Source organism: Salmo salar, chromosome 15 (genome assembly GCF_965601325.2).
Source record: "Salmo salar chromosome 15, fSalSal1, whole genome shotgun sequence".
Taxonomy (NCBI): domain Eukaryota; kingdom Metazoa; phylum Chordata; class Actinopteri; order Salmoniformes; family Salmonidae; genus Salmo; species Salmo salar.
In genome coordinates this window covers 57778602-57800821 of record NC_138305.1, presented here as the reverse complement: position 1 = coordinate 57800821, position 22220 = coordinate 57778602, and the positions used below count along the sequence as shown (strand labels likewise).

The window sequence follows — 22220 nt, the reverse complement described above, 5'->3', positions numbered from 1 at the left end:
TATGAAAACAAAACGTAGCTTTAGATTTAAGGTTAGGCATTAGGGTTAGCAGTGTGGTTAAGGTTAGGTTAAAAATCTGATTTCAGGACTTTGTGGCTGTGCCAGCTAGTGACCACTCTGTAAAGCTGCCTCAAGAACAAGAATCATGACGAAAAAAAGTCAGGTGAAAGCCAAAACTCGGGGATGCTGAGCCTAGCAGCCCCTCTGACGCTTTCCGCTACAGCGTTGATGCCATTGGGATCCAAAAATCATATCTTTATTTAGTTCTATGGTTGATGCATCTAAACTGTCTGCCTTTAAGCACTAAATATCACAAAGGTGTTTTCAAAAATCAAATTCAATGTATCTAAGTAATCTTGCATTGTTATAGTAGTCACTCATTTCAAGTCTGTGAAATGTGTCATTTCGTGTGACCGTCTCCTGGTAGGTTGCTTGAGATAAGCCTGTGAATATGCAATAATACTGTATCATATGGGTTCTGTAAAATTATGTCAACATTTGTCTTTCTTTCTATAGATATCAAATGTGAAGTATTTACCAATAAATCTCTGTTTGGGAAGGGTTCCTTATTTTGTTTCTATTGCTAAACACTTAATGCTGAAAATTCAGTTGGAAGACAAAAATGCCTCATGAAAGAATTACATGATACATAATAAAACATTGCATTATTTTATAATGTTTCAATTGTTCTGTTTGCATTCTATGGAAGAAAGAGAACCACCAGAGATCCAAAAGTCAACCATGACAATCCACCTTACAGCATTAAAAAAATCTAATAATTTATTTCTGTTTTCTTTTTCCACATTAAATAAAAAGATATCGTCGGACACTTTCAGAAAAAAAACAAAAAAGAGGCGACAGGGGAAGAGAACTCTGAAATGCAGCAACAACAACAAAAAACTTCTCTCTTCCCTTAGCACATCTTACAGATCGGAGGGGGCCAGGGCTGGTCACCCCAAAAAACAAATGTAGCCTCCCTTTAGCTGGTCCTGCAGGGGCACAGTGTGTGGGGTGCCTAGAATATATGCCCACTGAGCTATGGTCAGTTTTCATCCCCCGTCCCTAATGGTGAAGGTTAGGATTTGGAAAGGGTAAGCTGATCCTAGATAGGTGTGCCTAAAGGGAAATTCTAGCAAGAGGAGCAGCTCAACTCCAGTCCTATGTGGACTATCTTATCAACAGGCCAGTTGCTGCAGATATAAACAGAGTGGAACATCCAATAAAAAGCTTGACAACTCTCGCTCTCATCCAATGAGATGGGAGAGGAGTGGGTGGGCTCTGGGATGAAGGGTAGCTAGGCAACCGGTGGGACGGTGGTCCTCCAGGACCAGTTAAGGGGCCTTTGTGAAATCCTTAGACCCTAAACTGGTTTGGCAACTTGATTTCTCTGGAGTGAAAACCATTTATTGATTTCATATGAAGACATACGGGATGGGAAGGTATCAGCTAGTCTGGAAGCGTCTGTTTCTTCTTTAGACCACTCCTTTGTCGAAACAGACCAGAGCATTAGATGTACATTAAATAGATATATCAAGGACTATAGAAATGACCAATGACAGACTGCTGAGGAAGCCCTTCAACTGGAGTTTATTCAATGAGGTGCAACATTCAGAACGTTGCAGCTAGAAATGTAATGAATAGAGCCGACACAATTCCCAATTCTACAAGACCGAGAATCAGATTGGATCTAGACAAAACATTTTTATATGAGCCTTCTGTAAAAGGGCACCCTCCTGAACAGACCTCTGGTGTTGGTCAAAGCGGAGCGGTCTGGTCTATCATGGAATGCTACAATGCCCACGGTTCCTACTGGCACTGCCAGGGGTTAACAATGTTAAAAAGTAGGGGGGAAATAAAAGACCCGTTCCATGAGAATGAGGAGCGAGGGTCGGACCAAATTAAAAAGACCCATTTCATTTGAAAATAGGACAGGAGCGAGCCTCACACCTCTAGTATATAACAGGATCAGAGTGATGTCAGAAAGAGTCAAGATTCTACACAGGGAGCCAAATGGAAGTCTTCCCAGTGAATGGAACAGAGCGCCATGGGAACAGTTCGAAGCAGTTTAGCTCTGGAACAGTTAACCTAGCTCCCATCTGTGCTTCTGGATCTCTAATGACATCATCGCTGTCCAATATACACCTCTGGATCGGTCAAAATAAATGAGCCGAGAAAAAGAAACAGAAAACCCAGTCAATCAATCCCTCAAAAAACACAATTCACAATAAGTTGCTCTCAAATATCAAATCAATAGAGAACCAACACTCGTATACAAATCTGCAATTAAAAATGGAGAAAAAAAAGGTCATCTGATCTGTATTTTGTAACACACACAAGATGATGTTTGGGTGGTTAGTCCGTCGGTTTACATCCTTTCTTACTTCCCATTCCGCAATCGTAGCCAGTTGAATAGCAGACCGGCCTATTTCGACAAAGACCTCGGGTAACAGTTCCTGTTTGCATGTTTTTATACCAGATGTAAAATAGCAGATGCAAACACTGAGTAAACCTGGCCCAAAATGACTTGTGTATGCCAATGTATACCATAGAACACATCATGGGTAGATACTAGATAGCTGCTCCCTCTTGGCCTTTGTGACAGCATCACAGCTCAGCGGTACAGAACAGTAGTGTCTCTGCTAGGACATGATTCAGCTCTTCAGTTCCTACTGCTGCTCAGTACTAGGTCCCGGGGTCCGTGTCTTCACTATACTGTAGGGCTATCTGGAGGACTTAAATGGGAATGGGCGAAGTGGGAGTCTGAACAGAACCGATTCCATACCAATCTGTCAAAACACACGTACCTCTTTCACACGCACATGCTCACTGCAGCAATAGCCAAACAAAGTGCATCTGACCTTTGTTCATGTACTCTGGGAAGAAAAAACAATGTATATATATTTATTTTTTTCAATTTTTTAAAGCAGCCACAAATGCATATTTTCTTGGCCATAATTCGAGTGGATAGGAAACGCCTGGTGCGTTAGTCTTTCCCAGGAGGACAGTGGAGATCTAAGATGTTACTGGGGAGTGATCTGCATCAGAGTAGGGTCCCTGGGAAGTGCACACAAAGGCTCGGACACAAAGGGAAAGTAAGCGAGTGTAAGAGTGTATAGTAAGGAATCTAAACAAACTCAGAAAGCAAAATGCTGATTTATAAAACTGCTAACAATACTTCTGCCCTCTTTTACCAGAGGTGAACCAAAGGTGAGCATACTCAAAACACACAGCGAAGCCAACAGGGGTCCAGCATGTTTAATATTACTACTCCAGCCTGACTCTTTGCCATGCTGAAACAGGACTCTGGTGCTCTGGATGGGGTTCATTCAGACAGACAACTGTGACGAAGATTGATTGAAAGACAGAGTGGTACATGGAACCAGAGTCTACAAGTTAGGAGGAATCTGAATGAACAAACTGCAATAATGGAATAGTTTTCTCTCCCACACCTAAAACGACTCCTTTGTCAATAACTATTTTGAATTAAACTGAATTCTCTCCTTCTAAAGGTTCTTCAGCAGTGTTCCAGTGGCTGGAAGTGCATTTGGTGAAAATTTGCTTTGATCTGCAAAAAGGCCCAATCTCAAAACAGCCCCTCCTCCACTAAGCACTTCATATATGTCTAAAATGATTGGATAGGAATGACTAAAATGGTTATAGCTCCACCTTGCCCTCTGATAGGCCAGGAAGAATTTGCACCATACTGCTTACACCTATCCAGTCCTTTCAGATCTACATGTGCCTAGGAGTTAGGACTATGGTTCTGTTTGGAACTGGGCAATGCTCAGTGTTATTCAACACACACTCATCCGCCACTTGTGTTAAAATGAATGCATGCATATCTTTACAGGCTCCAGCTCTTTGTCTGGGGGTGAAAATGAACAGCAAGCAAAGCAATCGGCGTGATCATCTCACACCGTAGGGGGCAACAAAAAGACAGACAGGGGGAGAAACACACACACAACTCAGGATTCCCACCAAGCACTACACAACTTCACAAACACTCACACCCAGTCACACCAGCCACATCCCTTACACGTGCATACAAGAAATAGCCTGAACACTCACTTTTCCAAATCCACTAGGCAAAACAAACACACACACTATAGCTTTTCCAACCCCCTGTTGACTCATGAGATTAAAAAAGAAATGCAAAAAAAACCTTGACAAATATTTCTTGAGTCTGCCCCCCCCCCCACTTCCTTATTTTCACCCTCCGTTTATTCTTTTTTCCCCCACTTCTTCTTATTCTTTCCTGCATTCTGGTGGATGACTCAATGTGATGAGTTGCCCTCCGGGGGTTTGTGGGTACTGACTTGACCTCATGCCTCACACACTGCTCCGTTGGGGGGGGGGGGGGGTCAAAGTTTAGAGGCTAAAGGTCATCAGACCACATCACACATCCCTCCCCCCTCTCACAGGGTCCTATAGCTAAGGCGACAGGGGTCTCTTCATAAAAACATTTGGTGGGATTTCTGTCTGTCCTTTCAGTGCAGCCTTGACCAAAAGAGCCATTATCCAAGATGTCGAGGATCAAAAAAGGAGGCGTGTATGTCTGATGGGGTAGTGTGCGTGTGCCTATGTGTATGCATATGTATGTGAATATGCGTGCATGTGCATAAGGGTGTATGTGTGTGACTGAGACTGTGGAGTTGGTCCTCCTCTCTCTAGCGGAGCCAGAGTTTGAGCCTCAGCGCGTCCACACCGTTCAGGTAATATCTGAAGAGCCGCTTGTCTCGGACAAAACCCAGGTTCTCATACAGCTTCAGAGCTGACTTGTTAGTGATCTCAGTCTCCAGAACCACCTGAGAGAGGGAGAGAGAAGGAGAGAGAAGGAAATAGAGCTTGTCAGATATGAAGCAATACAAGCAGTGTTTGGATGATTTTGCTTTGTTTGTTTTTGTCATAAGAGAAACAACATTAAAACATTAAAATATGGGATGAGTGATTTTGTGTGAATTTTATAAGAAAGATGTGCACAAGTTATTTTTCTATTCTATCCATTGTATTCACTAGAGCTGTTTTTTGTTTTCTGTTCTGGTCTGGATATACAATATCAGGTTAAATGGGTAATTTAGTATTTCTACATACATTTTTGGACTTTAAAATGAATGCATAGCTATCGTCAACGATTATTGAAGAATAACTTATAAATGCCTAATAAGCTTAGATAAAGTCCCCCATCACTCAGCTGTTCACAACAAAAGTGTCAGGTGACCACTTTGTGGTGGTTTGAATCCACATTTGTGCCTTTAATCCATCAGTACCAGTGCAGTCAGGGTCACTAACTGAGTGAAGGACCCAGATGGACAACAGGGCCTTGGGACATCATCAGACAGCCAGTACCAATCTTCTTACCTCATCACAGTCCCCCTCTACCATGGAATAGATGGCCTTCTTCACTAGGTTAGTACCTGAAAAAACACAGACAATTACTTCAGTGGGATTGCACATGTACAAGTTTGCAGAGAGAAAATGGAATTGATAAAGCACTTTGAGATAAAAAAATGTTTTTAAAAAGTATTATTGCGAAAATGACTGTTAATAAGATGTGATAGGTCGCCGTGAGATAACGACAAAGAGCGCGCCCGTTCTCACCAATGCTTTTCCTCCGGTGTTTGGAGTCCACAGCCAGCATGGCGATGTAGCCACGACGAAACATCTTCTTGTGCATGTCCAGCTTGCACACAATGCCCCCCACACACTCCTGCTCCACCATGGCCTGGAAATGAACAAACATGTTTGTGCTGTGTCTAATTCTAAAGTTTTTAAATCTTTCTTTTGACCCAACAAAACCTATGCTTCTAGCCAATGAGCATCCAGAACACATCTACCCTGACCTCTAGGTTTGATTACACTGCACATGGCATTTCCTCCTTCCTAGAGTTCACTGACGGCAGTAGACTGGGAAATCATGCTGAATATAAACGAGCATGGTTACAATGATGACAATGGCTAATTCCTCTACGGAGAGGGAGACAGATCAACAACACATTTCTGAATTCATGGACCTAAAATGGTTTTGAATTATCCAAGAGTTCACCTCAAAACACCAAATTAAAACAAATTAAACAAGACTAGAAAAGTGAATGACTTGAAAGAGACAGGCAAGTGTTCCACATGTCAGAAAGCATCTGAGGCTCCAACACTATTTATAAGAAGTCCCAAGGCTGTCAAATGGGATTGTGTGTGTGTGTGTGTGTGTGTGTGTGTGTGTGTGTGTGTGTGTGTGTGTGTGTGTGTGTGTGTACATAAGTGCCACATCATGTTCAACTGTAGCTGTGGGACACACCTCGAGATTATTAGATATAGTGGACGTTTACACTAGAAGTCACACCCGAACCAACCCTAGGCCTAACCCACCAGCCCTTTTAGTTCAACCTAAAAACAAACTCAAGTTTCACTGTCAGATAACACAACAAGGAGGGAGGAGGGTGGAAGGGCTACTCTTCTCAGTTAGCCTATATGACACTGGTCTGGATCCACCTACAGAGAAGCCTACAACTTACCTGGAACTTTAGGAATGTCGAATGAGCAGGATTAGATTACTGACCGACAGGATAATAACACAACAGAAGCAGACGCAGTAACAATAGGCCTACATCAGAACTGTGCTATGGGACACGACTGGCCTGTTTATTTAGCTAATGTTACCCAACCACACCTAAGTCAAGTCATGAAGGTGTTTTACTATAGGTCAGGGGAATTCAACTCTTACCCTACGAGGCCCGGAGCCTGCTGGTTCTGTTCAACCTGATAATGATTTGCACACACCTGGTGTCGCAGGTCTAAATCAGTCCCTGATTAGAAGGGAACAATGAAAAAAAATGCAGTGGTCCAGAGTTGAGTTTGAGGGCTATAGATAGTGTCTTGTCAGCAGCATACCACCCTGCATACCACTGCTGGCTTGCCTCTGAAACTAAGCAGGGTTGGTCCCTGGATGGGAGACAAGATGCTGCTGGAAGTGGTGTTGGAGGGCCAGCAGGGGGCACTCTTCCCTCTGTTCTAAGGAGATCCCAATGCCCACCGAGCAGTGAAGGGGACATTGCCCTGCGTAGGGTGCGGCCTTTCTGATGGGACGTTAAACAGGTGACCTAACTCTCTGTGGTAATAAGAATTCCCATGGCACTTATCTTAAGAGGCTCTTAAACCCTGTGTCATGGCTAAATTCCCAACCTGGCCCTATTCCTAATTGCCATATCATTCCTCACCTCTCCACCTGATAGCTGATGTATGGTGAGTGTTTGCACACAAAAATGGTCACAGTGCATCACCCAGGTGGTTGCTGCACATTGGTGGTGGATGAGGTGAGTTTCCCCCTTACTACTAAAGCGCTTGAGTACCTCAGTTGCTAGAAAAGTGCTGTATAAATCCAATCAATTATTATGTCATACTCACCAGAAAGCAGAGCTGCGGCCAGTTGTGGATGAAGTACCTATAGGTATAAATGGAATAGGGCTCAGATAAGTCCTTGGTGATCAACCTCATGATTCCTGGCATCTGTAACTCGGATTCGTAGCGGACATAATGAATCCCTTGGCTCTCTTCCTCTCCTCGGCAAGGCGAGCAGTTCAGATCCAGCCTCGCTAGTTCTGACACCGGCGGCTGGTATGAGGCGTTCGGTTCACTCTCTACTCCAGCCCGGGGCTCACCGGGGCCTTCGCAGTCTGGGGACTGCTGGCTCGGTGGACGAGGGGCTTCCGTGGGGTCGCATTCCCCTTTCCTAACGTTACCACCGGGGCTGTCTCCCGTTACAGGGTGGCTTTGGATAGCCTCAGTTCTTGTGATAGTCAGCATACCGTTCATGCTATTGTTGTTCAAGTGAGGGTGGCTGCCTTTCGAACACGGACTGTGGTCCTCATGTTGGCAGCAATGGTCGCTATTGTTTTTGTCGCTCGGGTCGTCTCCAAAACTGCTGTTGTCACAGTACTCCGTGGACGTTCTCAGATTTTTGGGTCGATTTTCCAACGGACTGACCAAGCCGTTCATTTTCTGTTCTTGCAGGGCTTGCGTTTTGAGGTGTAGCGCAGCCGGGTTAGCATGGGATAGCATGTTTTTCTGTTTTTTCTTACTTGACCGTTTGTCCTCGCTGACCTGCTGGTCCTGTCTAGCCCCAGAGGCTACAGAGCCCTCCCGACCGCAACTGGACTGCTCCCCTTGCCCAGGTTCGAAACTCCCATCCCCGGGGAAGGGAATAATTTCAGCCGGGGATGCTGGCAATGCGCTGCTAGGCCCAGTCGGCACTGCAGCCATCCCACTTCATCAAGGGGGCGATACACGTTTAAAAAAAACGCTAAATAAAGTTTCATCTACAAGGTGAAAGGGTTTATAAACGAAGCTCACTTCCCTTATGCGGTAATTGTGCAAATACGAGGGTTTCAGAAACTATTTCTGTTTTACTTCCGACGCCTATCGTTGCTTTCTCCTCGGTTTCACCGCTGCCGGAAAGTACTGTCGCAGCAAATGCCATTGCAGCTGAAAGAGGGTGGTGCTTTACGACAGTCATGGGAATCATAACGGTTAGTGCTATATGGAATCCCTGGGACGTTCATGCCCTAAACACTGACCTTAACCGTAACCCTAACCGTAACCATTTTAAATGTCAACTTTAATGGGGTAACGTCAGAAGACAGTGCTGCCTCAGTTAGAAGATGGTGGAAACTGAGGTTTTGTTTGAAACTGCTAGAGAGTCTGAAAAGATTTGGCATGGGTCCTCAGATCCTCAAAAAGTTCTACAGCTGCACCATCGAGAGCATCCTTGACCGGTTGCATCACTGCCTGGTATGGCAACTGCTCGGGCCTCCGACTGCAAGGCACTACAGAGTGTAGTGCGTATGGCCCAGTACATCACTGGGGCGAAGCTTCCTGCTATCCAGGACCTCTATACCAAGTGGTGTCAGAAGGCCCTAAAAATTGTGAAAGACTCCAGCCACCCTTGTCATAGACTGTTCTCTCTGCTACCACACGGCAAGCGGTAACTGGGTGCCAAGTCTAGGACCAAAAGGCTTCTTAACAGCTTCTACCCCCAAGCCATAAGACTCCTAAATAGCTAATCAAATGGCTACCCAGACTATTTGCATTGTCCCCCCACCCCCTCTTTTACACTGCTGCTACTATCTGGTTATTATCTATGCATAGTCACTTTAACTCTACCTACATGTACATATTACCGGATTTACCTCGACTAACCTGTGCCCCAGCACATTGACTCTGTACAGGTCTCAACTGTATATAGCCTCGCTACTGTTATTTTACTGTTGCTCTTTAATTATTTTTAGCTTATCTATTTTTTACTAAACACTTAACACTTAACTGCATTGTTGGTTAAGGGCTTGTAAGTAAGCATTTCACTGTAAAGTCTACACTTGTTGTATTCGGCACATGTGACCAATACAATTTGATTTGATTTGAAGCTAATAGTACAGAAAGTGAGAATAAGTGGGTTACAGTGGCAGATAAAAAGAGAAACAAGAGAAGTAAAGCTGTGGTGGAAACAGGAAACCACTAGACTCGTTTTTAGTCAGAGTGAGGATTTCGGATCAATGCTACTTGGGAAATCCGTTTAAGATCTCGAGGAAAATCTGGAATGTGTTGGAAGAAAGTGTGGAGTCAGTGAGAGTCACAAAAAGTTATCTAATTATGTTTTTTTGTGTGTCTACGGCGCAGAAGAAGCGTGTTTTAAGACTCAAAAAGATATCGGAGAATAAATGTTTCCTGTGTGGATTTTCGTAGCAGGTCGCCTATCAAGGGGGTTATTTATTGGGTGACGTAAGAGAAAAAAAAAGGCAGAGGATATAACTGAAGACATTGATGGAGTGGTTGGTGCACGTCGACTGACCTGTTTGGTGGATGGAAAAAATAAATGAACTTCATCCATGCTTACTGTTCTTTGATAAAGTCTCCCATTTTCATATAAAGTTAGAATTCATCAGATACGCTTTAAGAGCTTTTGTGCGCAAGCCCCTTCAGTGTCATCAATGTAAAATATTTGGTCATGTGTCACGTGTGTGCAGAAGGGAAGGGAATCATATGCCAGATTAAGTGATATGCTGCAACTGTGGAGGTGAACATGGGCCTGAATTCCTGGAGTGCCCTGTTAGGGTGAAGGAGAATAAGATGGCAAGAGTAAGGAGTGTCCAGCGTGGAGGCTGTGAGAAGATTGGAAGGAATGAGTGGCGGGGAAGGAGCAATGGTAGTAGAGCCACCACGACCAGTGAAGGTTTTACATCAACTGAGGGATAGTGAAATGCTACATGTTAAAAAGGTGGACTTTGTATTATTCATTGCAATGGTCATAAACTGTACAGCACAAGCGGAGAAGAAGTATATATGAAAATTGGAATCATTGTCGGTTTTTTGGGTGTTCATGATTTCACATCGGAGGCCATGCAAGAAATCCTGTCGGTGGATGTTCCACCATCACAGGTCCCTGAGCCTGTGTATGTATGTATTGTGTAGTGGACAGGTCCCTGAGCCTGTGTATGTATGTATTGTGTAGTGGACAGGTCCCTGAGCCTGTGTATGGATGTATTGTGTAGTGGACAGGTCCCTGAGCCTGTGTATGGATGTATTGTGTAGTGGACAGGTCCCTGAGCCTGTGTATGGATGTATTGTGTAGTGGACAGGTCCCTGAGCCTGTGTATGGATGTATTGTGTAGTGGACTGTGATTGAACAAGTGGGATGGGTTTTGTTAGTTGAAGTGTTTCATTTTGCATGATGTCGTTTTCCCCCTTTCCCACAATGTTTTTGTTGTTTCTTATTCAATACCCCGTCCAGATGGTGGCGGTAATGCACCGTTAACATTGGATGCCAAACGCCGTTAAACCCCATCGAAGAAGAAGGTAACGTCATAGTTGGGACGTCCCGACGATTGCCTGGGACCAATTCATAACGGAGAGGATTCCGCCCGAAGTCTGGGCGGGTGAGAGAAGTAGACAAAGTGTTTTTTGTATGGAGGCCTATTATAGTGTCGAGTTACGTGATGCTTATTTGATTAAATAGAATTTTCGTAATGTTTAGGCTGTTACAAACGTACTAACATAGGTGGCATTCCGGCAACTTTGAGAAAAACGACTTGTGCTTGTTGTTCACACGAGTATCCGCCCTCTCATTGGCTAGAATGGTAGACCTGATCTCGCCTACTCCCGTTTGCCTTCCATCTTTGAGGACATGTATTTCCGTTGTTAGAGCGGACACCTGACTATCTTGTCAATTTAATAGATAATCTTTGATCATAATCAATATTGAGGTTTTCACAGCTCTGTCAAGCATCAGCGAAGATCGCACATTACCACTGTTTTCGTCATAAATATACAATTCAAACTTCTGCAAAGCTTTGGAAGTTATTAGGTGGACTGGCTATTCCAAATAAATGACAAAATAACAAATGAAATAGTGACCAGATAAATAACCAATCATTTCGAGGTATTATATTCAAGTCAAGTTCATGAACGGAAACATGCCTCCTTCCAGAGCCCATATACTTTCTTGCCAGCAGAGGGTGCTACTGTTATGTGCGTTGAAATATGGTGCGATTGTCTAGTTTCTCGCAAAGTATTATGCAGTGCTATTGATGAAGTAATGTTAAGTGTGTGTAATGGAGAGAGAGCAATACTGGTCTCATTGGCCAGCTCTCCCTTGAAAAATACGTATTTTTACCTCAATGGGACGTCATGGATTTGATAAAGGTACACAAATTAAAATAAAACTGATATCTCTGCAAATACGTTAACCAGTATAACAACTGCTTGCAATATTATTTTCATGGAGACATGGACAGATAGTGATTGTATATACACACACTGCCTGACCCCTAACACTGGGGAAGCCCTTGGCAATGCTAGGCAGCAGACGGGGCACAGAGGGTAGGTAGTAAAGAGAAGGGGGTGGGGGGCAGCGATGCTGGAGGTTACAGGGCAGGGGGTACACTCTCCAGCTGGAGCACGGTGAGGGGGTGGCAGTGCCCAACTGGGCATCAGAGGGAGGTGGAGCTCTCCCCGTTGAGGGTGATAAGGGGGAAGCTGGGAGGCGAGACTCCACCCAGAGGGGGGTGTGTGTGTTTGGGGTGAAGGGGGTGGCCCGGACTGTTTGAGTGTTTGAGCAGGTGGAGGAGATTAGATGCACTGGAGAGGCTGGATAAGGGTTCACCAGATTATGATGTAAATACACACACACACACACACACTCTGTCTCCCCAGAGTTCCACCCCATTCAGTTGAATTCCTGTCAGATGAATTGGACATGGAATTCTCCACATGAAAGCTATTCAACTCCAGAATTGACTGGAAATTAGATAGAGTTGACCCTGACTCTGACGCGCGCGCACACACACACACTCATGCATGCACCAACTGGGATGTGTAATGCTCTCTTAAAGACAGGTGGCAGTGTTGCCCTATAACTTTGTCAAGTCCTATCTGAAGCGCTCTCCAGTTTCTACATCCAGTGGTCGTGTAGCAGGCTCAGAGTTTCTCTCAGTGTGTGGGGATAGATGATGGACGGCACTATGATGACCAACGCATATCTCCATATCCCCAGGCACAACGGACAGCCGTGATACCACAAACCCTCCTTGCTGCTCATTGTGAGGCTCAGCACATTTCTCATCATAGTTGAGATCTCACATCAACCATTGATGAAGGTAAACACTGATTGGATTTGAAATTGTGGAGCTGATGGACTTGTTTCAAAGTGTTGACATGATGAAGCTGTAATGTGTCATTAGGAGATGCGGTTTGAAGAATGCCCCCCCCCCTTCTCTTTCTCTCAACCACACTTGATTTTTATTTGCCCCTGTAAATTGATTTCATTACAAGAGGCCATTGCTTTAAAGAGGACTATAAGTGTCTCTGTGGCCCGCGGTCATATTTCCTATCTCACCAACCCTCACGTTTCAGGGTGTGTGTGTGTGCACGTGCATGCGGCCGTGTGTGTGTCATGCTTGTACTGTAATGAGTATGAATAAAGTGTGTTTGATTTGGACCAGAAAACAGAAAGCAAGGGAGAGAGAGGGAGACAGAGAGAACCCACCCTTTGAAAGCTATAAGCCTTGGGGCTGAGAACTCTCTGAAGAGCTGGAATCAGACATGCACAATCAGTTCCCCTCTTTAAATCTCCTTTCCAGGCCTATCTACTTCAACAGCCTGCCCTTAATTACCTTCTCTATCACTTAGCAGACTGGGACTGGGCTAAAAGAGCAGGGCCACAGATACTACAACTAACCACAATCTCTATCTATTTGCCTGTGTCACTCCTTCTCCATCTTTCCCACTATGTCGTCCCGTCTCTCTCACTCATTCCGTCTCTTCCACTCTAGTAAAAGCTGCATGATGTTCTGACCGTATAGTGTAGAGGTTAGATTTGGTGGATTGAATGCAGAATGCCTCCCCCTTTCAAATAAAACAATCATCCGCTCTAAAGAGGCCAATTGTGCACGGCTGCATGCTGAATGGGCTGGCCAAAATGAGCCTTTCCGCACACCACTCCTTGAGCAACTGTGTGTTCAGAACACAGTAACTAAAAAAACAATGAGTTTCACACAAAGCCTCCAGAGAGAGCCTGCCTCCTCCGCCTAGAGACACCAGCCACTGCCAAGTGCATTAACTCCTCTCCTCCCCTCTTCTTTACTCTCTTCCCCTCTCCTCTCCTCCCCTCTTCTTTACTCTCTTCCCCTCTCCTCTCCTCCCCTCTTCTTTACTCTCTTCCCCTCCTCTTGCTTCACCTCGCCTCCCCCAAAGGAAACAAAATGTCTCCTCCCAAACCCTGAACCAATCTCTCTGTTACTCCCTCTCTTCCACTCCCCTTCTCTCACTTTTCCTCCCCTCACTCTCCCTCTATTCCTCATTTCAGTAGAGGGCCAATCATGTAACAGCCTGCACCTTTCCCCAGAAAACAATACATTATAGCTATCTCTCTCTTTCCCTCTCTCTCTCTCCTCTCCTTTTCTCGCACTCCTCTCTCTCTCTCTGTGTGTGTCTCTCTCTCTCTCTTTTACTCTCTCTTTTCCCCCTCTCACTCTCTCTCTCTCTCCCTCCATTCTGTCTCAGGGCCCGGGGTACGAGGGCCTTAATGGGGACCACTGTTACTGTTTCTCCACTCCTGACTGTCTGTTTGGCTCGCACCCCTCTCTTTCTCTCCCTCCGCTCCACTCCCATCCCTCCTTCCTTCTCTCCCTTTGTTTGGCGCCTGGTCCAGGAGAGCCGGGTTTAATTAGTTTCTGTTGGGTTAATTAAGGGGGAAAAGTTAGGGGGTCGGACTGGAACAAAAGCGGGTCAGACTGACTGGACGGACGCAGGTGCTTGGGAGCGGCTGCCAGATTCCAGCGTTCAGATTAAAATGGCCTCTCAGCGCCTGGAGTGGAGAGAGCTGTCAGACTACCAGAAACTCACTGTCTGAGGAAGGATTTCACCGTACATGTAACAGCAACCCAATGTAGGAATGTTAGAATAGGTTTTTGGATTTACTTTAAGACTGCAGTGGATGGAATAAATTATTATGAAAAATAGTTATTTTTAGAAACTTGAATGTTAAGAAACTCGAATGTTTCTACAACTAGCTTTAGAAACAACATATAACACAGAGGCATTGGAGCTGGCTAATTCGGAGGCACATTGGCTGGAATGAACTGTATCTTTCCCGTGGTGCTGTTTTATATTTTCTTCTGATGCTGCATTAGTTAGTGATGAGCCAGTTGTGCTGTCTTTGCCTGGTTGCCAGTCCCCTTCAGCTTTAGCCAACTTTCCTGTCTGTTGCTTTCTTGCCCGACAAGGTGCTCTGTTCTCCTATATCGCCCCCAGTCCTCCAACCGCCCCTTTCATGCCCAAGTGCCTGTAGACGAAAGAAGGACAGTCATTCTTCTTCCCATTCTGCAAGAAGTGTGATACACACATCAAATGATTAAAGCGGTAATCTGCGATTGCCACATCATTTTTTAAAAACTTTTAAATGAATGTTAATGTGCCCATTGATTCTTGAAGAATATAACTTATAAATGCCTCATGAGCTCAGCTCAACTGTCCTACCCCATCAGAACCCATAATATATGTTTTTTTTTACTCCTTTGTTTCTAAACAATAGTTGGTTAAAATGGTCATTTTGATATCATGGATGGTCAGTCCGTCCATCCGTAGCATTGTCTATGAATTCAAGAGTGGTTACATTTCTCCAGCCCCATCCCTCAGCTTTTTACCAAAACAGAGGTGGGGAGCCTCTTTTGTTATTGTTTCGACGACTGATTGGCTCCGTCAGCTTAGGACTACATACTGTGTGTATCAGTGTATTTATTCTAAACGGACTGCAGGATATCCTCAACGCATCCCGTTCTCTGAAATACAAAGCATCCGTTGCCGTCTTCATCTCCTACCTGGTGTTCCCAGGTCATGGGTGGGGAACACTAGGAAGGAGAAGAAGAAGACGCTGCAACGTCTGGAAACAGAGAGAGATACAGTGGGACCTTTTGACACATCTTGTGGAGTCAAGCTTTGACTGAGAGGAGGAAGGAGAGGGATTGGATGAAGCGATATCACCGAGTATTGAAGTGGAGCGAAAGGGATTGGCATGATATGGGGATGACAAAGAGAGGAATGAGAGGAGAGGAGAGGAAGGGTGATTGGTGTAATATACAGAGATAGAAAAAATGTAGAGGAGAGAGAAGTAAAGGAGAGGAGAGAAAGGGTGATATGGAGATGAAAAAGAGAAGGTTGGAGGAGAGGAGTGCAGTGGGCAGCTCTGGCAGCGTAGGGGCCCCTCACGGTGAGACAGTCCCGGGGCTCTTTAGACGGGCGCCAACACAGCAGGGAGGAGAGACAATCACTCAGCACCAGACTCCACGCACGCACAGAGGTGGAGGGATGGATGGAGAGATAATGGGGAGAAAGTATGGAGGGAGAGAAGGAACATAGAAAGATGGGGTGGGAGAGAAAGAGAGTAAGGGAGGTGAGTGGGAAGGGGAAAGAAGGGTGAGATTGAAAAAGGAAGGGAAGGTATGGGTGAGAGAGATGGAATGCTGAAAGACAGAGAAAGAGGGGTAGAGAGAGAGGGAGAGAGAGAGAGAGAGGGTGAACTCCCTCTATACCAGCTAGTCTTTATCAGCACTCCAGATCGTGGCGTATGAACAGTGATCCAAGTCAACCATCTGCTGAGGACAGATAAGCCTGGGAGAAACGGCCATTGAGCTGTCACTCAGGAGGGAGGAGAGAGGAAGAAAGAAAGAGAGAAAGAGTAGAGAGAGAGAAAGAGGGATGGAAAGAGAAAGAGAGGGGAGGGAATAGAAATAGAGAAATTTGGAAAAAATGAGTGAGAAAATCAGCAAAAGGTAGACAACAAGAGAGAGAGGGTGAGAAAACAGGCAATCATGGAGTACTATTTATAATGAGGAAGTTGGAAGAACCATGGCACGGTGATTGTTTTCATTGTCAGGGCTCTGAATGTCAGTAAGTCAGATGAAGTCTTCTTCCTCCCTTTGTCTCACCTCTTCATTATCCTCTGATCCATATGTTATCTATACGTTATCCATATGTTATCTATACATTATCCCAAACTGGAACTCTACTGGTCCCAGTCTGCAGAGGCATCAGAAGAGATGTGTTGATACACTCAGTAAACATGCCATAATCTGTGCTCCAACCCGCTGACCTTAACCCGGATTTATCGCAGCATAATACCCTCTCTCTACACACAAACACTCACATCCAAGCCCCATAACACGCTTCTTTGTGACAGGATGGTGGCAGGTTGCTCTCAGCCTTGGGGAGTAGAACTAGTCGTAAGATAAACAGGGCTCCCTCGGGGGGGGGAAAAAGATGAATATCTCAAAAAGAGGATACATAAAATCAGTCATATCAGTCAGGTAAACAAGACACACTTCGCCTGGGAGATATGGGATGTGTCCCATATGGCACCCTATTCCCTATATATACAGGGCTCTGTTCAAAAGTGGTGCAGTATCTAAGGATAAACACCCCTGGTGTGTTGGCCTTAGAATTAGCTCAGGTGATTACCTTAAACCACTTAAATATACACCGATAAACCGTTCATATCCTCATCACACCCACATGATAGGGTGTGCCGTGTGTCTGTGTGTGTGTGAGAGGCCTATTTATGTTAGACGCCTCCTCTCAATGTGTAGGTCTCCCTCTCTCTCTCTATGTGAGTGTGCATCTGAGTGATTTGGTGGTATCATGGGCCTAGGGCTAGGACTGGGGCTGGTGCTTGGGTTGATGCTTGGGCTTGAGTATAGGGCTAGGGATTGGGGCTGGGGTATAGGGCTGGGAATGGGGCTGGGGGGTTCAGACCTTGGGGGTAGGGGGTTAGGGAGAGGATTAGCCAGGGCCAGTTGGATCATTTTACAGCCGGCGAACCCCCCCAGTCTCCTGGACAATGAGGCTTAAACTTCTCTTGTTCTTCAACTCTGGAAACGGCAGGACGACAAAGAGACTATTCCTCCTGGGTCTCTGGCTGGGAGCTGGGAGAGAGAGGCGGATGAAGATGGAGGGAGGACGGGAGGATGGGGGAGGGATGGAGCAGGGGGTCCATCACAAAATTAATCCCTTCACAATTTCCTCTGGGTTGCTAAAGTGAGATATGAGTCAGACATGGCTAATGAAACGCTGTAGTCATCTGAAGAGGAGGACGATAAAAGCAGACATTAAACTAATGGAGCTCGTCATTAGCTTCTCCATTAAAGGGGATTGGTAGTCCGTGTGCTCCTGTGGCGATCGGAGAGGGAGATTAATCGATTAATTACGCTCCAATAATACTCCTCCCACACCCACGCATGAGTCCTCTTGTTCTTATCCAACGAACAACCTTTAGGCTCAAGTACTTCCTGATGTGGGCTGTCAGTGTACACTACCACTCAGTTTTCGCAGGCCTTCTCAGGTCACTCTCCTCTTTCGTGTCACTTTGGGTGTGACAATAACGCCAAGGAGAGACTAATGCATAGGTGACAAATCAAAAATGGTTATAGTCACTGATGCGTACAGTATGAAGGAATCAGAAAACATCATAGTCTGAGGACAAAAACAGTCCTCACTTTCCCACTTTGACAGTTTCCCTTTCTCACTAGGATGAATAATTGACATGACAGTCTGTTGCATCGCCCTACAACTCCCTGTAAACAATAGGTATTATAAGATTAATAGACTCAGGATTATGAATGGATCAGGGATTGGTACTCAGATTAAATATTGAGTGTGGTCATAGCCTGAGGTGTGGTGAATAGGGCTCACTATGTGGCAGGGTGTCGGCCTCAGGAGCAGCTAGTGGGCTCAATATGTTACAGGGTCTTATTGCCTTCTTATTCTTCTCATCGCCTTGTGCTTCAGTTGCGTAAATGCTTCTTTGTCTAACGACTTGAATTTGATTTGAAATGAGGAAGAGAAAGAAAGAGATTGAGAGGGAGAGAAAGGAGAGGGAATGTCTTTAGGGATTCCGTGTCCATCTTGGTTCCAGTTCTGTTTCTCTGAGAGGAGGGTGAGAATAGAGGAGAGAAAGGGAGGAGAGGAGGGAGAGACCGAGGACCAGTCCAGGGCTGCAATCGGAGAAGGGGAAAAGGGAGGGGCCTGTCTACTAAAAGGGCTTCTTTTTACTTTTTAGGGGGTGAGAAAAAAGAGCAAAAGAAAAGAGTCTCCTGGCCTCCTGGATGCAGTGTCAACCCGCATCAGTGTCTGGTCTGGCAGCTCTGCTCGTACTGCAGGCACCAGCTCACAATGGAGGGCAGCAATGGCCACCACACCTCTCATATCCTATCAATGTCCTCCTGGACAGGACCAATGGAGGGGTAGGGAGCAGCAGGCTAGGGGTGCTCCAGGTTCAGGGGGCATTTTTGAGTGGGCTTCAATTATTGATCAGTGAGCTATAGGAATTCTTTGGCTTTAATGAAATATCGATATTTCAGCACAGTGCAAGATAGTTTATGGTAGGCTACTTATGGTATTTTATGAGGTGATGGGTTGACGCAAGGTGCTTTTAAAAAGGTGGAAATAAAGGGGACTAACAGTTGGGGGATACAGAGGAATAATATTGTAGAAAAACACACATAAACCGCTCAACGAACGTGAGCAACAAGCCGTGATCCTTCGATTCCCTCGCTAACAAACGTGAGCAACAAGGCTTGATCCTTAAAGACCCCGCCAGTCCCCCAAAAAATCCATACTCTGAATAGACACCCCCTGAATCGCATTGTTGAACAAATCCTGTATTAAAAGAGAAGAGTTTATTCTTTCTCTTGAAGACTTTAGTTAAGCTAGTGCCTCTGCCACTTTGGAGGCTCCGGCTTCATCTATGTCTGAGTAAATCCTTTCCTCGATGCCGATTGGCTGAAGCCAAGGGGGACATCTTTTTCACACGCTTCCTTACGGAATCCCCCCCCCCCTCCCCCCCAAGCCAGTGTTTACCCGTCACCAGACAATGGTCCACTACTGGCAATTAAACAGCATTTTCGGAGGAATCCGTGGCACTGGCCTAATGGCATTACTGTTGGACGATTCAATTCCTGAATAGTCAACAGGATTTTGCCTCTCACCGGGAAAATACTACTTCATCGAATTACCCGTATTACATAGCTTTACCCAGGCTTATGATTCAAGGTTCACAGATTACTGCTCCTCAAAAGATGGCGGGAGAAGAGAGTGATAGGCCGGAGGAGTGGTGTGTGTGTGTGTGTGTGTGTGTATATATATATAAGTCTGTATTTGTGTGTGTGTGTGTTTGGGGATGTCTACTAGGCCTTTACAAGTAAGCAAGCCTGGATTCTCAGAACCGACATTCCATTTTCTTGCCCACTGGTCCATCTAATTCTTATTAGTTCTGGGTTTGGTTTGTTCATTGTTTTGGAGGAAATTCTTAATCAGTTATGAACACGAATGATGTGAAGAGGTTTAAACAGCTACCCACTTCACTCCCACTCATTCTACATACAAACCTTTGCAAAACCATGCCAACTCAACTATACCAAGTTTGCTTTGCAGAGAATGGGACAGTCTCGATAGGACACGCAAGTGCACACGGTCACACCGTACATACACACGAGGCAAACCGCACATGGTGACCTCTGACCTTTGGTGGGTCAGTTCGGCCGGGCAGCTCGTAGAACCAGGAGAACCGGCCAAGTGCATCATCTCACAATGAAGGACTAATTAGTGTGTTAGCAAGCCTCAAATCACACAGCAACAGACTAGCTGCCTGTCTCTGTCCTCCTCTCTCTCCTCTCACCCAACATCTTAATTACTCTTTTATTCTCCCTCTGTTTCTCTTCGTCCGTTTCACTCTTCCTCTCTCGTTGTCGTTCATAACTATCTCGTTCTCTGCCACGGCCCATTTCGCACATAAAAGCAGGATGGTAATTGCTTGCTATGGAAATATTGGGCATGTGATTAACAGTGTGCCTAGACTGTGTTCGGATGGACTGGTTTGGGTCTTGCTGACTGTACAGGGTGGTGTGGAGTCAGCAGAGTCAGTGTACCGACGAGGAGCAAACACTTGTTGTGGTTGACACTGTTGCTGTTGTTTCTGAATCATTCATATCCGAGCAATATTCAGGGTCGTCATACTGGCAAGTCTATACTGGCAAGTCTGGCAATTAATCAAACAATTTTACTCAAACTACTTGCCATTAGAAGAAGTGTGTGTGTGAAATGTTATTTAGCATGATAGAATACAAATGCCCCATATTCTGAACATTATTATCCAAATTAAAACAAACATTGGTTGCCTATTAGTAAAACCTTATTGAACATAGACCATCAAATACTAGAGAAAGACTTGGTTATGTCATGGATTTTGGTATATGTATTGTAGCATGGGTGTTAAATGCTTACTGAATATCTTCTTGAGGCTTCTAATTACTGGGAAGAACAAAAAAGAAGTACGAAAATGTATGCACTCACTATTGTAAGTCGCTCTGGATAAGAAAGTCTGCTAAAATGACTAAATTGTCAAATGTAAGAATAATAATCTATATGAAATTTTGGGCAAGCAATTGTCAGTTCCGCATTAAGATAAAATAGCAGGAAGCCAGGCTATTTATTGAAAGCATTGTGAATAAATGAGGTCATGATTGCCTAATAACAGAAGTTTATGATATGGATTAATAGGCGTGTTATCAGTAGTGTAGTAGGGAGACTTTTAACCTACCCCTTTTCTCAATCTGGCATTCATTAAAAAGTAATGACAGGACATTATTATCTACTAACTAGGCATTTAACAACAAGGGTCAACATTAATAGACTTCTGGGATACCAATAAAATATGTTAAGAGCGTCTGCTAAATGACATAAATGTAAATGTAAATGAGGCCTGAGTTGGACTGGGAGAACATCCATATTTTTTTAGCCCCATTGCATTTCTCTACATCGCTTGCCATCTAACCCTTTTCTATTTTCCTATAAAAACAACAAAAGGGCTGCTGAGTCCGTTTTTCTTTTTCATCGATTCACAGTTTCTCCTTCTTTCTGTCCCTTCTTTCTGTCCCTCTGCATGAATATGCAGTTGGTTAACCCCTTGTTTACTTCCTTTCTTTTTCTAGCCCCATGTCATTGCTGTAAACACAGGTTATGTTTGATTGTTTTCAGATTACTGTTCCCTGTATAGCAGGTATTCCCAAACTGGGGTCCGCATTTTTGTTTTTCAAATTTGTATTTTTATTCCAATTTTCAAACAGTCCATTTATATTTTCCAACGGGGCTATACATTTGGGTGAGGTTTTTTTCTTGCCTGAGTAGCCTTGTTTCAATTCCAAAAATTAAATTAAACCACCTAGTGTTCAGCGAAATAACAACACAATGTCAAATAATTAACATCCAATCACATTAACTGTTACTCTCTCACGGGAATTCCGCTAACGGTCCGTATGTAGCCAAACGTAGCTGCTGCTCATTCTGTTTGCTCGAAAATTGAGAAATGGTTAAAAAAAGTAAGGCCGCATCCATAGAGACACATACCAGCTCTACTGGTAGTACTGCTACTACCGGTAGTACTGCTACTACCAGCAGTACTACACCTGCACCTGATGACGACACAAGTTGTTCTGCTTCCACGAGCACATCCAATGCTAGCATCAGTAATTCTACATTTGTTGTCAGCCCAGCTAGCATGGACACTGACAGTTGTGAATCTGATGCAGCTGAAGAACTACTGCCCCCTTACCCGGGGAAGCACTGAACAACAGACAGGGACATTGGACCCTCGAAGAGGCGCAAATATGATGATAACTACATTGATT

At 44.7% G+C, this 22220-nt stretch overlaps 1 protein-coding gene across 1 annotated transcript; it reads right to left on the bottom strand.

The window, feature by feature from the left end:
• Positions 1–653: 653 nt before the first annotated feature.
• On the bottom strand, positions 654–8468 carry LOC106571576 (uncharacterized). The gene is made up of 4 exons (XM_014144802.3): positions 7399–8468; positions 5599–5722; positions 5359–5414; positions 654–4805 (listed from the first exon to the last, which is right to left on the bottom strand). The coding sequence occupies exons 1-4, from the start codon at positions 8251–8253 to the stop codon at positions 4668–4670; spliced, it is 1173 nt and encodes a 390-aa protein (XP_014000277.1). The 5' UTR covers positions 8254–8468; the 3' UTR covers positions 654–4667.
• Between the last annotated feature and the right edge of the window lie 13752 nt (positions 8469–22220).